General features: G+C 47.3%; 1 protein-coding gene across 1 annotated transcript in view; it reads left to right on the forward strand.

The window, feature by feature from the left end:
• The first annotated feature begins 2,067 nt into the window (after positions 1-2,067).
• Positions 2,068-12,204, forward strand: part of PLCB1 (phospholipase C beta 1) — a 510,352-nt gene continuing 500,215 nt past the window's right edge. The window contains exon 1 of the mRNA XM_069955509.1: positions 2,068-2,363. Coding sequence (XP_069811610.1) covers positions 2,265-2,363 — 99 coding nt within the window. The 5' untranslated portion in view covers positions 2,068-2,264. The remainder of the gene's footprint in view (positions 2,364-12,204) is intronic.

Raw genomic sequence — 12,204 nt, forward strand, 5'->3', positions numbered from 1 at the left:
CTTGGTTGTAACGGTTGGCTATTTGAGTCACTGTTGCCTTTCTATCAGCTCGAACCAGTCTGCCCATTCTCCTCTGACCTCTGGCATCAACAAGGCATTTCCGCCCACAGAACTGCCGCTCACTGGATGTTTTTTCTTTTTCGTACCATTCTCTGTAAACCATAGAGATGGTTGTGCGTGAAAATCCCAGTAGATCAGCAGTTTCTGAAATACTCAGACCAGCCCTTCTGGCACCAACAACCATGCCACGTTCAAAGGCACTCAAATCACCTTTCTTCCCCATCCTGATGCTCGGTTTGAACTGCAGGAGATTGTCTTGACCATGTCTACATGCCTAAATGCACTGAGTTGCCGCCATGTGATTGGCTGATTAGAAATTAAGTGGTAACGTGCAGTTGGACAGGTGTAACTAATAAAGTGGCCGGTGAGTGTATATGGAGAGCTGGCGCTCTTACCTGTGCTGGCCGCGTAGCCATAGTTATATATTAGTAGTTAAAAAAACCAGCAAAGAAAGGCCAGAAAAGCAGCCAGCAGTTTTTCAGGTATTTTTCTATGTTTGGCGGCGGAGGCGGACGGCGGAGCAGAGCAGCACCCCAACCCCTCCCCCCCCCCCCCGGCAAGCATATGGCGGTGGGGGCGGACAGGAACTCCGGGCAGGCACGGCGGTGGAGGCGGATGGGTGAACAGAGCGGCACACCTCCCCGGCAGGCATAAGGCGGCGTGGTAGACTGGAGAGCAGAACGACACGTTTCCCGGCTGGCATATGTCGGCTGGGCGGACGGGACCGGAGGTGGACAAGGAGCAGAGTGTCACACCTCCCGGCAGGCATATGGCTTTGGGGCGGATGGGGAGCAGAGTGGCACACCTCCCGGCAGGCATATGGCTTTGGGGCGGACGGGGAGCAAAGTGGACAGGCCGGGGGAGCAGGAGGCATGTTACAGGCTGGGGCGGACGGGACCGGAGGTTGACGGGCAGCAGAGCAGAACTCCCTCCCAGCAGGCATATGGCGGCGGGGGCAGATGGGAACTCCCGGCAGGCACGGCGGCAGAGGCGGATGGGGGAGCAGAGGGACACACCTCCCGGTAGGCATATGGCGGTGGGGCGGACTGGGGAGCAGAGCGACTTGCTTCCCAGCAGGCATATGTCGGCAGGGCGGACGGGACCAGGGGAGGGCGGGGAGCAGAGCGGAACACCTCCCCGGCAGGCATACAGCATTGGGGCGGAGGGGGGCAGAGCAGACAGGCCGGGGGAGCAGTAGACATGTTGCAACGTGGGGCAGATGGGGAGCAGTGCGGCACACCTCCCAGCAGGCATATGTCGGCGGGGCAGATGGGGAGCGGAGCGGACAGGCTGGGGGAGCAGGAGGCATGTAGCAGGGGAAATGAGTGGAACAGGGAGCAGAGAGGCGGCTGAGGCGGACGGGGGGTAGAGCGGACAGGCTGGGGGGAGCAGAGAGATTCTATATCGCTGGGGGTAATGATTATGATTCATTCCATCATTTCCCTTACAGAGGTTAGTGATTTGATCAATTCCCTAGGGAAATGATGGAACAATGCGGTCATTTCATTATTTCCCATATATATATATATATATATATATATATATATATATATAATGTGATTCGAGGCCTGCTCAAATTAATATACCAATATTTCTATGTTTAAATGATGCAGCCTTACATGTACTGTGGTCACCCTCCACACTGACCAGATTTACATGATTACAATATTTCAATGTTATAACTTATTATGACAAATTGTAATTTCTTTGGCCCTAACAGTTCATGCAGAGACTTGTAGTTCCCCCTCAGCCTGACTCCAGTCCCAGAATGCTGCTTATTGTGGGGCTTGGCTTCGCTGATCACCCAGCGCTGAGCTTGCGTGCAGTACCCATCTTTGTCCAGTAGGTGGCGCTGTTCCGTCAGCCATGCCAGCCTGCTGGCTGAAAGTTGGCTTGCTGTGATTGCAGGGAAGGACACAAGGCGTATGCATATGCATGTGTATGCTTTCTTGCTCCATGGCAAAGGGGGGCGAACTGCTGAATGGTTCTAGCTGGAGGAGTAGGAGGAGGCAGCTGGAGGAGTAGGCAGAACTGTGAACACTGTGCTCCTGCCGGCTAGCTCAGGCTGTCTTGTGTCAGCTGTGCCTCCTTTCTTCCTATCTATAGGAGCTTACAGCCTCCTCCAGCCCTGATCTGCCTCCTCCATCCACAGCCTGCCCGGGAATTGTCTTATTTGGTTGTCTTGGAAGCCTCAATGTGTGGACATGGCAGGGGCACAGCCAGGGGTCCATGCTCTGCAGCTCAAACGTGTCTGCGTCTCTGACACCTTGAAAAGAGGATCCAAGTGCATTAAATGGGATGATGTAAGTAGCCTGTCTATTAAGCCTGCAATCTGCATGTGTATAGCAGCTGCCACCCTGCCAGCACCTCTCACCTGTGCCAGGTAGTGCAGTTCATGGCCACATGTGCCCAGCATCTGTGCACCCCATACACTGCCATCATTGCTGCTGCTGCTGCTGGAGTTTAAAGGGACAGAGCAGAGGAAATGAATGACAGCTGGTGGTGACAATGTCATTGGACCAGAAGTCTCCTAGACTCCAGGGATGGACAGGGTCAGCACAGGGGCATCAAGGGTTACATGTGATTGATTGACTGTCAGATGTGATGGCTTTGTGTGTGTATGTGTTGTGTGTTTTTTTTTTCCTTTCCAACCAGATGACTCAATGAGGATATAAATATTACTCCAGAGAGTGTTAGGTTTCTCCAGCCCACACTGAAGAAGGCATCATGTCACATGGAAGCAATGACAAGTGGATGTGGGTGCAGGAAAATAAATGCTGCTTCCTATTCTGTGCAAGGAAAAGAGGGGATTCACAAGCAGCCAGAGACCCCATAAAGGGTTATTATGCGACTAGCACCATAGACACTGACAGCTGTCACTTCCCATAGTGTTATTATGCAGGCAGTCATTACATAGATGCCAGCAGCCCCTCAGGGAGCTCTAAATTGCACTTGGTCTTTGCCTGATGCAGTCAACAAACAGGTGGTTGTGTATGTAGTGAGATAGGGGGATATGCTGCATATATATATATAGATAGATAGATAGATAGATTTGTGTAACAGTGCTCTTCAACCTCTCTTCAACCACTCCAGCCAAACTACAACTCCTAACTGTCTAGGCAGCTGGCATTTGGATACCTTGGCATGCTGGGAGTTGTAGTTTGGCAACAGCCAAGTTGGGGAAAAGGGGAATATTTACCCAATTTAGGGACATTTACAGTTAGGTAAACCATGGAATGCTGGGAGTTGTAGTTTTGCAATAGCTGGAGGGGCACAGGTTGGGGAACATTGATGTAGCAGATCTGTTTCAGCAGGGGACATAAACCAGATTTGCATGTGTCATTCTATAAAAAGTCAAGTGTGTGTGTGTGTGTATATATATATATATATATATATATATATATATATATATATATATATATATAATATATGTATATATATATTCTGATCAGCTGCTGGGAATTGGCAAACTGGCATGCTGGGAAGCTACAGCTTGGAGACCATTGCCCTCCAGCTGTTGCTGAACTATAACTCCCAATTGCCATAGCAGCCAGGGGCTAATGTATGATAGGAGCTGTAGTTTTGCAAAAGCTTCAAAAAGCCACAGGTTGGAAAATACTGATGAAGCGGATCTACTCTAGTGAGGGACCTACTGTATAAAGTTAGGGAAACCTGAGGGACCTTTGCATGGGTCATTCTATAAAAAGGAAACTGCATGTCACCATATAAATACTGTATTCATATATACTATATATGCTGTGTGTGCAGACCCTAATAAAGTATATATGCTGTATCAATGTGTGGATCCAAATAAAGTATATATGTTGTATGCATGTCCAGACCCTAATATAGTACAGTATGTATTTCACATATCCATGTGCGGCTCCAAATAAAGTATATATGCTGTATCCAGGTGCGGCTCCTAGTAAAGTATATATGTTGTATCCATGTGCGGACCATAATACAGTATATATGGCATATCCATGTGCATACCCTAGTATAGTATATATCCATGTGCGGACCCTAGTATAGTATATATGTTGTGTGTGTGGATACTAATATAGTATATATGCCACATCTGTGTGGGGATCTTAAGGACACATTGCTTTTGTATACATATCTGGTGACAAGTTCTAGGTAAAGGGATTCTATTAAAATTGTATACAGTAAATTTCATTAACTCCTTATTTTCTTTGCATTATATAATGATTGAATAAATGAATTACAGTAATGAATATTCATTCATTAGGATCAATTATCTCTAATATTATTGCATTGCTATTGAATTTGCCATTAAAATAATCCAGAGTCTGCTATAACTATATAGGAAAATCCCTGCCGGACTGATGATAAAACACCTCCATATGCAGGTGATATACAATGTGGTCAATGATTTTAAATGAACAGTCAGGAGGATTATAGGGAGTACATTTGGGACATTGGATATTTGATATGTAAGTGGTCAGAGCATGCTGAGAGCTGTAGATTTACGAAATCTGGAGTGCCACAGGTTGGCAACAGTGTGTTAGAGCATGCATAAAATACCATAACCTACTATATAACTATATACGATATAACTTACTGTAAAGATCAGCGATTAGGAACTTTCGTCCCTCCAGCTGTTCCAAAACTACAATTCCCATCATGCCTGGACAGCCTTCGGCTGTCCAGGCATGATGGGGATTGTAGTTTTGCAACAGCTGGGGGGACGGAGGTTCCCCATCCCTGGTATAGAGCATCTTCTGTCAGCTGTTATTACATCTACTAGTGGTATCAGGGTAGTGTAGTGAGACAGTGAAACCAGATGTAACACATATTCTTCAGGCCCTGTTATGTTGTATTTAATCAACCCAACAATTTACAGTATAAGACATGTGAATAACTTTCTATACAACTCACCACTGCGTCTTCATAAAAAATAGCTTTCTTTATTCACATAAATGCAGGTACATAGATACAAACGAATGGACAGGCGACAGCCTGTTTCGCGTGCACAGCCAGCACGCTTCCTCTCGGCTGAGGGCTGAGAGGAAGCGTGCTGGCTGTGTGTGCGAAACAGACTGTCGCCCGTGCATTCGTTTGTATCTATGTACCTGCAATTATGTGAATAACGAAAGCTATTTTTTATGAAGACGTAGTGGTGAGTGCCTCAACTTTCAAGTGTTCTTGGGTCTACTACAAGTTGTGCAGTCTGTGTTGAAAGAGCACCACCAGCATTGCTTGAGATCAAGGGACCATATACATAGTGTGGTTTTTCCCTCCGGTTGAATGTGCCGAAATCTTCTCAGTTGGATTGTTGAACTTTCTATACAACTCCATACAGTTGTAAAAACTCTGCCTGAATTTGAGAGCATATTGTGGATTTACCCTGCATGCCTTATACTGTATCTTGCGGAGACCACCTGTCTTTATGCACTATGGGTTGTATTGTGGATTTGGAGACAATTTCCACAGGGAAGAATTTTTAATAGTAAGGTCCTGTTCACACTTTGTTTTAGCATCCTGTGTTTTTTTTTGTTTTTCTTTTAAATATTAGATTACATTTCTACCCTGTAGTTGTTGACTTATGTTTTTGTTTGGTTTTAAAGATCTATCGGGATCCTGTTTTTAATTGGCAATTTTGTTTAATTGTAATGCAGAAGTCAATAACAACAGGGTCCTGTTGCATCCAGGACCTTTTTCTGATCCAGAGATAAAAACAGTACATTTCAATGGGATGTAAACACATCGGGGAAGATTTATCAAACTGATGCAAAGTAGAATTGTCTTAGTTGCCCCTAGCAACCAATCAGATCCCACCTTTCTTTCCCAAAGAGTCTGTGAGGAATGCAAAGTGGAATCTGATTGGTTGCTAGGGGCAACTGAGCCAGTTTCACTTTACACCATGTATGTGTATATATATATATATATATATATATATATATATATATATATATATATATATATTTATTTATCTTGCTGTGGGTTAACCACTGCAGATTTTTATATCAATAGTGAGTGTCAATTTACACCGCCAAAATTTAATCTACTTGTATTTTACTCTAAACTAGTAAATCTGCAACATGTGAATGTACTATTACTCAGTGCTGTCTCAATGGACCTATCACCTATGGGCACTTTGCCAATCTATGTACAATGGCTGGACCATGGGTAAATAAGGCACTTGCTGCCGTTACCCCCAGTCCTCCTAGTCTGTAAACTCTTGGGAGCAGGTCTCTTAGGGCTCTATTACACCAGCAGATTATCTGACAGATTTTTTTTTAAAACCAAAGCCAGGAATGAACTATAAACAGAGAACAGATAATAAAGATAAGACTATTTCTCCTCTTTTCAAATCCATTCCTTGCTTTGGCTTTAAAAAAATCTGTCAGATAATCTGCTGGTGTAATAGAGCTCTTACTCCTTTTATATTGTGTATAAAAAAAGTGCTGCAGAATCTGTTGACACTATACAAATAAATTATTATTATTATTATTATTATTACAATGGATGTCACACTGGCCAGCAAGTATAAATCCAGCTGATGTGCTGCAAAATAGTCTTGCCATTTCTTGAAATAGTTAAATTCGTCTTATTATGTGTTTAACAATGCGAGTTTAGGTACTGTATCAAGTGTACAGAATTGATAATGTATACAAACTTGGTCATGTAGATATATATCCGTTTTCTGGAGTGCTGTATCATGAATTTGCTGTGAATAAACACTGAAGTTTCACCATTAATCTTGGTTGTGCCGTGGACTATCTGCTGCTATTTATACTGTATTTTCCAGCGTAGACTACGTAAGACTACTTTTCAACCCAGGAAAATCTTCTCGAAAATCAGGGGTCGTCCTATACACTGGCTGTCGTCTTATAGGACAGATGCTGAAAAACTTCTGTGGTCTCCGCATACAGTAGGGGGAGCTCAAAAACGTCTGCATCCCCGCCGTATGCAGCAACTGTATGAAGGACGCACCTCTTTCACCCGTCAGGCCGTCCTTGTATCCGGTATTTCTGTGCCTCCTTCTCTGCCGCTAAGATCTGCTGTAGGGATGGTCCGAACCTGCTTCGGTTCGGGTTCATACGAACGCGAACGCTCTGCATCAGATTCCCGCTGTCTGCCCTCTCCGTGCAGCGGGTGGATACAGCGGGAGGACCGCCTGGAAAACTGGGATACAGCTTATGGTTATGGCTGTATCCCAGTTTTCCAGGCGGTCCTCCCTCTGTATCCACCCTCTCCATGGAGTGGGCAGACAGTGGGAATCATTTCCGAGAGTTCGGGTTCGTACGAACCCGAACCGAAGCAGGTTCGGACCATCCCTAATCTGCTGCTGTCTGATGTTCTTTATTAATTTTTATTTGGGTGTTGGAAGAGGGGTAGTCTTATACTCTAACTGGAAAAGTTAGGAGTTGTTTTAAACACCCAGTCGTACTAGTAAATCTGACAATTTCTATGTACCCCCTCTATACTGCCTTATGACGTGGCTCTCTGTGCTGTCTACTAGAACAATGACTTTCACAGAGCAGGGTCAGATGATCACAACTTAGGCAGCCCGGGCCCTCTGTACCTTTATCAAGAAGGCAAATAAAAGGCTACAAATAAGCAAATACAAGTTAGCAATAATTGTAACTCTACCACCCAGCTCACAGTCATTGTTCACAGAACATATTCATGGTCTTGCCTGCTCCTTTGTCATTTTTTTTACATGCACACTATTGTTCTCCTGACATAATTCCATTGTAATATTCAAAAAACAGAATACACACATGAACAATAGTTATGAGAATTGTCGCTATATCAGTGAACATATAGGGTTATAATTTAAAAGTTGAGTTTGCCTTTATAACTGGGCTAGTAATACCAAAATGTATATGTTTAATATTGCAATATACTAAGCGTGCACCTAACAATAAGGCTGAGGCTACGTCATATATTTGTCCGCAACAGGGACATGTGGCCAAGGATTGCCATGTTGCACTCTGTGGATCGTAAGTTAGTGAGTGGGGTCACACTGTAACAAAAAAGTGGCAGTGACTGTAACTGTGCTTGGATTTTTAGTCGATTTGCAGAAATAGGTGCTTGTGAGTCCCAACCTAAAAGATATATTGTGGAACTGTGAGTTCTTAGCATATACAGTATCTCTATGTTTGAGACGTCTTGTTTTAAAGGGGTCTTCTGGGCAAGAAGTAATTTTTATCTAAATCCTCCTGGTGTGGTGGGAATAAAAAAAAATGCTGCTTTAATTTAGATTCCTCTATCCTTATGTACCAGTCTGCAATATTCATGTAATTTTTTTTTTTTGGTCAGTTAAGACTAATCATACCACTACAGTCCTAACTACTACAGCCTATTTAACTACAGTCTATAACAGAACAGTCTATATCCCTGACATATCCATATCCTATCGTATCATGTATCACCATGTATCATACTACTACTGTCCATACCACTGACAGTTCATACCAATCATTTATAATTGACAGTCCTGTTCACTGATAGAGCTGGAGCTGTAAGGATTTACAGTATGTAGAGGCGTTCATATAACTGACACAGTACAGTCCATACTACTACAGTCTGTATCACTGATATGAATACAGTCTATACTACTACTACAGTCTATATCACTGATATGAATACAGTCTATACTACTACTACAGTCTATATCACTGATATGAATACAGTCCATACTACAGTCTATATCACTGATATTAATACAATCCATACTACTACAGTCTATATCACTGATATAAATACAGTCCATACTACTACTACAGTCTATATCACTGATATGAATACAGTCCATACTACTACAGTCTATATCACTGTTAGCGCTACAGTCCATACTACTACAGTCTATATCACTGTTATGAATACAGTCCATACTACTACAGTCTATATCCAATGGCGGATTATAATGTGGGCGGTTTGGGCGGCCGCCCGGGGCCCAAGGCTCCGGGGGGGCCCGCGCCGCCCACATTAAGAGCTTGCATAGCAGCGCCAGCAGCACATCACTTTCGGGGCCCAATGGGCCCCCGAGTGATGTTCTGCTGTGGCGCGCTGTCGTCGGAGTCCGCCGCGGCACCGCCCCCTCTCTCCTTGCCGTCTTTGCGGTGCCCGTACTTCTCTCCTGGCGGCGTGATGACGTCACATCCTGCGCGCCGCCAAGCAGAGAAGTTCGGGCACCGCGGGGCTGCACTGTGAGCTTCCGGCCTGCTCTCTCTGCCGGAAGCTCACCCTGGCTCCCTGCCGCCCGAATATACCCCCTGCCACCCGGCTGTACCCCTTGCCCCTTAGCTGCTCTCCATGCCGCCCCATCTTCTCCCCCTGCTGCTACCCCCATCATCTTCTCCCCCTGCTGCTACCCCCATCATCTTCTCCCCCTGCTGCTACCCCCATCATCTTCTCCCCCTGCTGCTACCCCCATCATCTTCTCCCCCTGCTGCTACCCCATCATCTTCTCTCCCTGCTGATACCCCCATCATCTTCTCCCCCTGCTGCCACCCCCATCATCTTCTCCCCCTGCTGCCACCCCCATCATCTTCTCCCCCTGCTGCCACCCCCATCATCTTCTCCCCCTGCTGCTACCCCCATCATCTTCTCCCCCTTCTGCTACCCCCATCATCTTCTCCCCCTGCTGATACCCCCATCATCTTCTCCCCCTGCTGATACCCCCATCATCTTCTCCCCCTGCTGCTACCCCATCATCTTCTCCCCCTGCTGATACCCCCATCATCTTCTCCCTCTGCTGCTACCCCCATCATCTTCTCCCCCTGCTGATACCCCCATCATCTTCTCCCCCTGCTGATACCACCATCATCTTCTCCCCCTGCTGCTACCCCCATCATCTTCTCCCCCTGCTGCTACCCCCATCATCTCCCCCTGCTGCCACCCCCATCATCTTCTCCCCCTGCTGCTACCCCCATCATCTTCTCCCTCTGCTGATACCCCCATCATCTCCCCCTGCTGCCACCCCCATCATATTCTCCCCCTGCTGCCACCCCCATCATCTTCTCCCCCTGCTGCTACCCCCATCATCTTCTCTCCCTGCTGATACCCCCATCATCTTCTCCCCCTGCTGATACCCCCATCATCTCCCCCTGCTGCCACCCCCATCATATTCTCCCCCTGCTGCCACCCCCATCATCTTCTCCCCCTGCTGCTACCCCATCATCTTCTCTCCCTGCTGATACCCCCATCATCTTCTCCCCCTGCTGCCACCCCCATCATCTTCTCCCCCTGCTGCCACCCCCATCATCTTCTCCCCCTGCTGCTACCCCCATCATCTTCTCCCCCTGCTGCCACCCCCATCATCTTCTCCCCCTGCTGCTACCCCCATCATCTTCTCCCCCTTCTGCTACCCCCATCATCTTCTCCCCCTGCTGATACCCCCATCATCTTCTCCCCCTGCTGATACCCCCATCATCTTCTCCCCCTGCTGCTACCCCATCATCTTCTCCCCCTGCTGATACCCCCATCATCTTCTCCCTCTGCTGCTACCCCCATCATCTTCTCCCCCTGCTGATACCCCCATCATCTTCTCCCCCTGCTGATACCACCATCATCTTCTCCCCCTGCTGCTACCCCCATCATCTTCTCCCCCTGCTGCTACCCCCATCATCTCCCCCTGCTGCCACCCCCATCATCTTCTCCCCCTGCTGCTACCCCCATCATCTTCTCCCTCTGCTGATACCCCCATCATCTCCCCCTGCTGCCACCCCCATCATATTCTCCCCCTGCTGCCACCCCCATCATCTTCTCCCCCTGCTGCTACCCCCATCATCTTCTCCCCCTGCTGCTACCCCCATCATCTTCTCCCCCTGCTGCTACCCCCATCATCTTCTCCCCCTGCTGCCACCCCATCATCTTCTCCCCCTGCTGCCACCCCCATCATCTTCTCCCCCTGCTGCCACCCCCATCATCTTCTCCCCCTGCTGCTACCCTTCATCATCTGCTGCCACCCCCATCATCTTCTCCCCCTGCTGCTACCCTTCATCATCTTCTCCCCCTGCTGCTACCCTTCATCATCTTCTCCTCCTGCTGCCACCCCCATCATCTTCTCCCCCTGCTGCTACCCCCATCATCTTTTCCCCCTGCTGCTACCCTTCATCATCTTCTCCTCCTGCTGCTACCCTTCATCATCTTCTCCTCCCGCTGCCACCCCCATCATCTTTTCCCCCTGCTGCTACCCCCATCATCTTCTCCCCCTGCTGCTACCCCCATCATGTTCACCCCCTGCTGCTTCCCTGCCTTCCCAGCTTCCCCCCCCCCCCTCCCCGGCCTCATTTGCCCCAGCTTCTCCCCCTGTCGCCCCAGCTGCCTCCCTTCCCCAGTCACCCCCAGCTCCCCGCCTGCAGTTGAGTTGGGGCCGGAGAAGTCTTCATGATGCTGCGCCAAATAGAGAGGAAAGGAAAAAGTGAGCGACGGCAATCGGAGAAGACGTCACCTGTGAGTCATTAGTAACTGCACTGTAATCACTTATAGGCTGGGTTCACACACAGTATATTTCAGTCAGTATTGTGGTCCTCATAGCAACCAAAACCAGGAGTGGATAGAAAACACAGAAAGGCTCTGTTCACACAATGTTGTAATTGAGTGGATGGCCGCCATTTAATGGCAAATATTTGCTGTTATTTTAAAACAATGGCTGTTATATTAAAATAATGGCCGTTATTTACTGTTATATGACGGCCATCCACTCAATTACAACATTGTGTCAACAGATCCTTTCTGTGTTTTCCATCCACTCCTGGTTTTGGTTGCTATGAGGACCTGACATGAGGACCAAATACTGCCTGAAATATACATAGTGTGAACCCAGCCCTATAGTGTGCAGAGCCTGTGTACCATTGGGGTCTAAATGGGTCAGTGTTTTGTTTGCGGTAGTGTACTGACACAGCCCCGGGGTCACTACAGTACACTAGCGAAAACTTTTAAACTAGAACCCAACTACAACTGCAGGCACTACAACTCCCAGCATATTATGAGGGCTGCAGACTGTCAGTACATGCTGGGAGTTGTAGTGCATGTAGCTGTTGTAGTTTGGTCCTAGGTGCATTATACACTGGATTCTTTGTGGCATATAAGAATACATAGATCTGTGGGGGCTCAGTGCAGGGAAGTGACCCCAGAACATCACTAATAGGGGATAGAACAAAAACATCC

The sequence above is a fragment of the Dendropsophus ebraccatus genome, chromosome 15 (assembly GCF_027789765.1).
Source record: "Dendropsophus ebraccatus isolate aDenEbr1 chromosome 15, aDenEbr1.pat, whole genome shotgun sequence".
NCBI classification, from domain to species: Eukaryota; Metazoa; Chordata; class Amphibia; order Anura; family Hylidae; genus Dendropsophus; species Dendropsophus ebraccatus.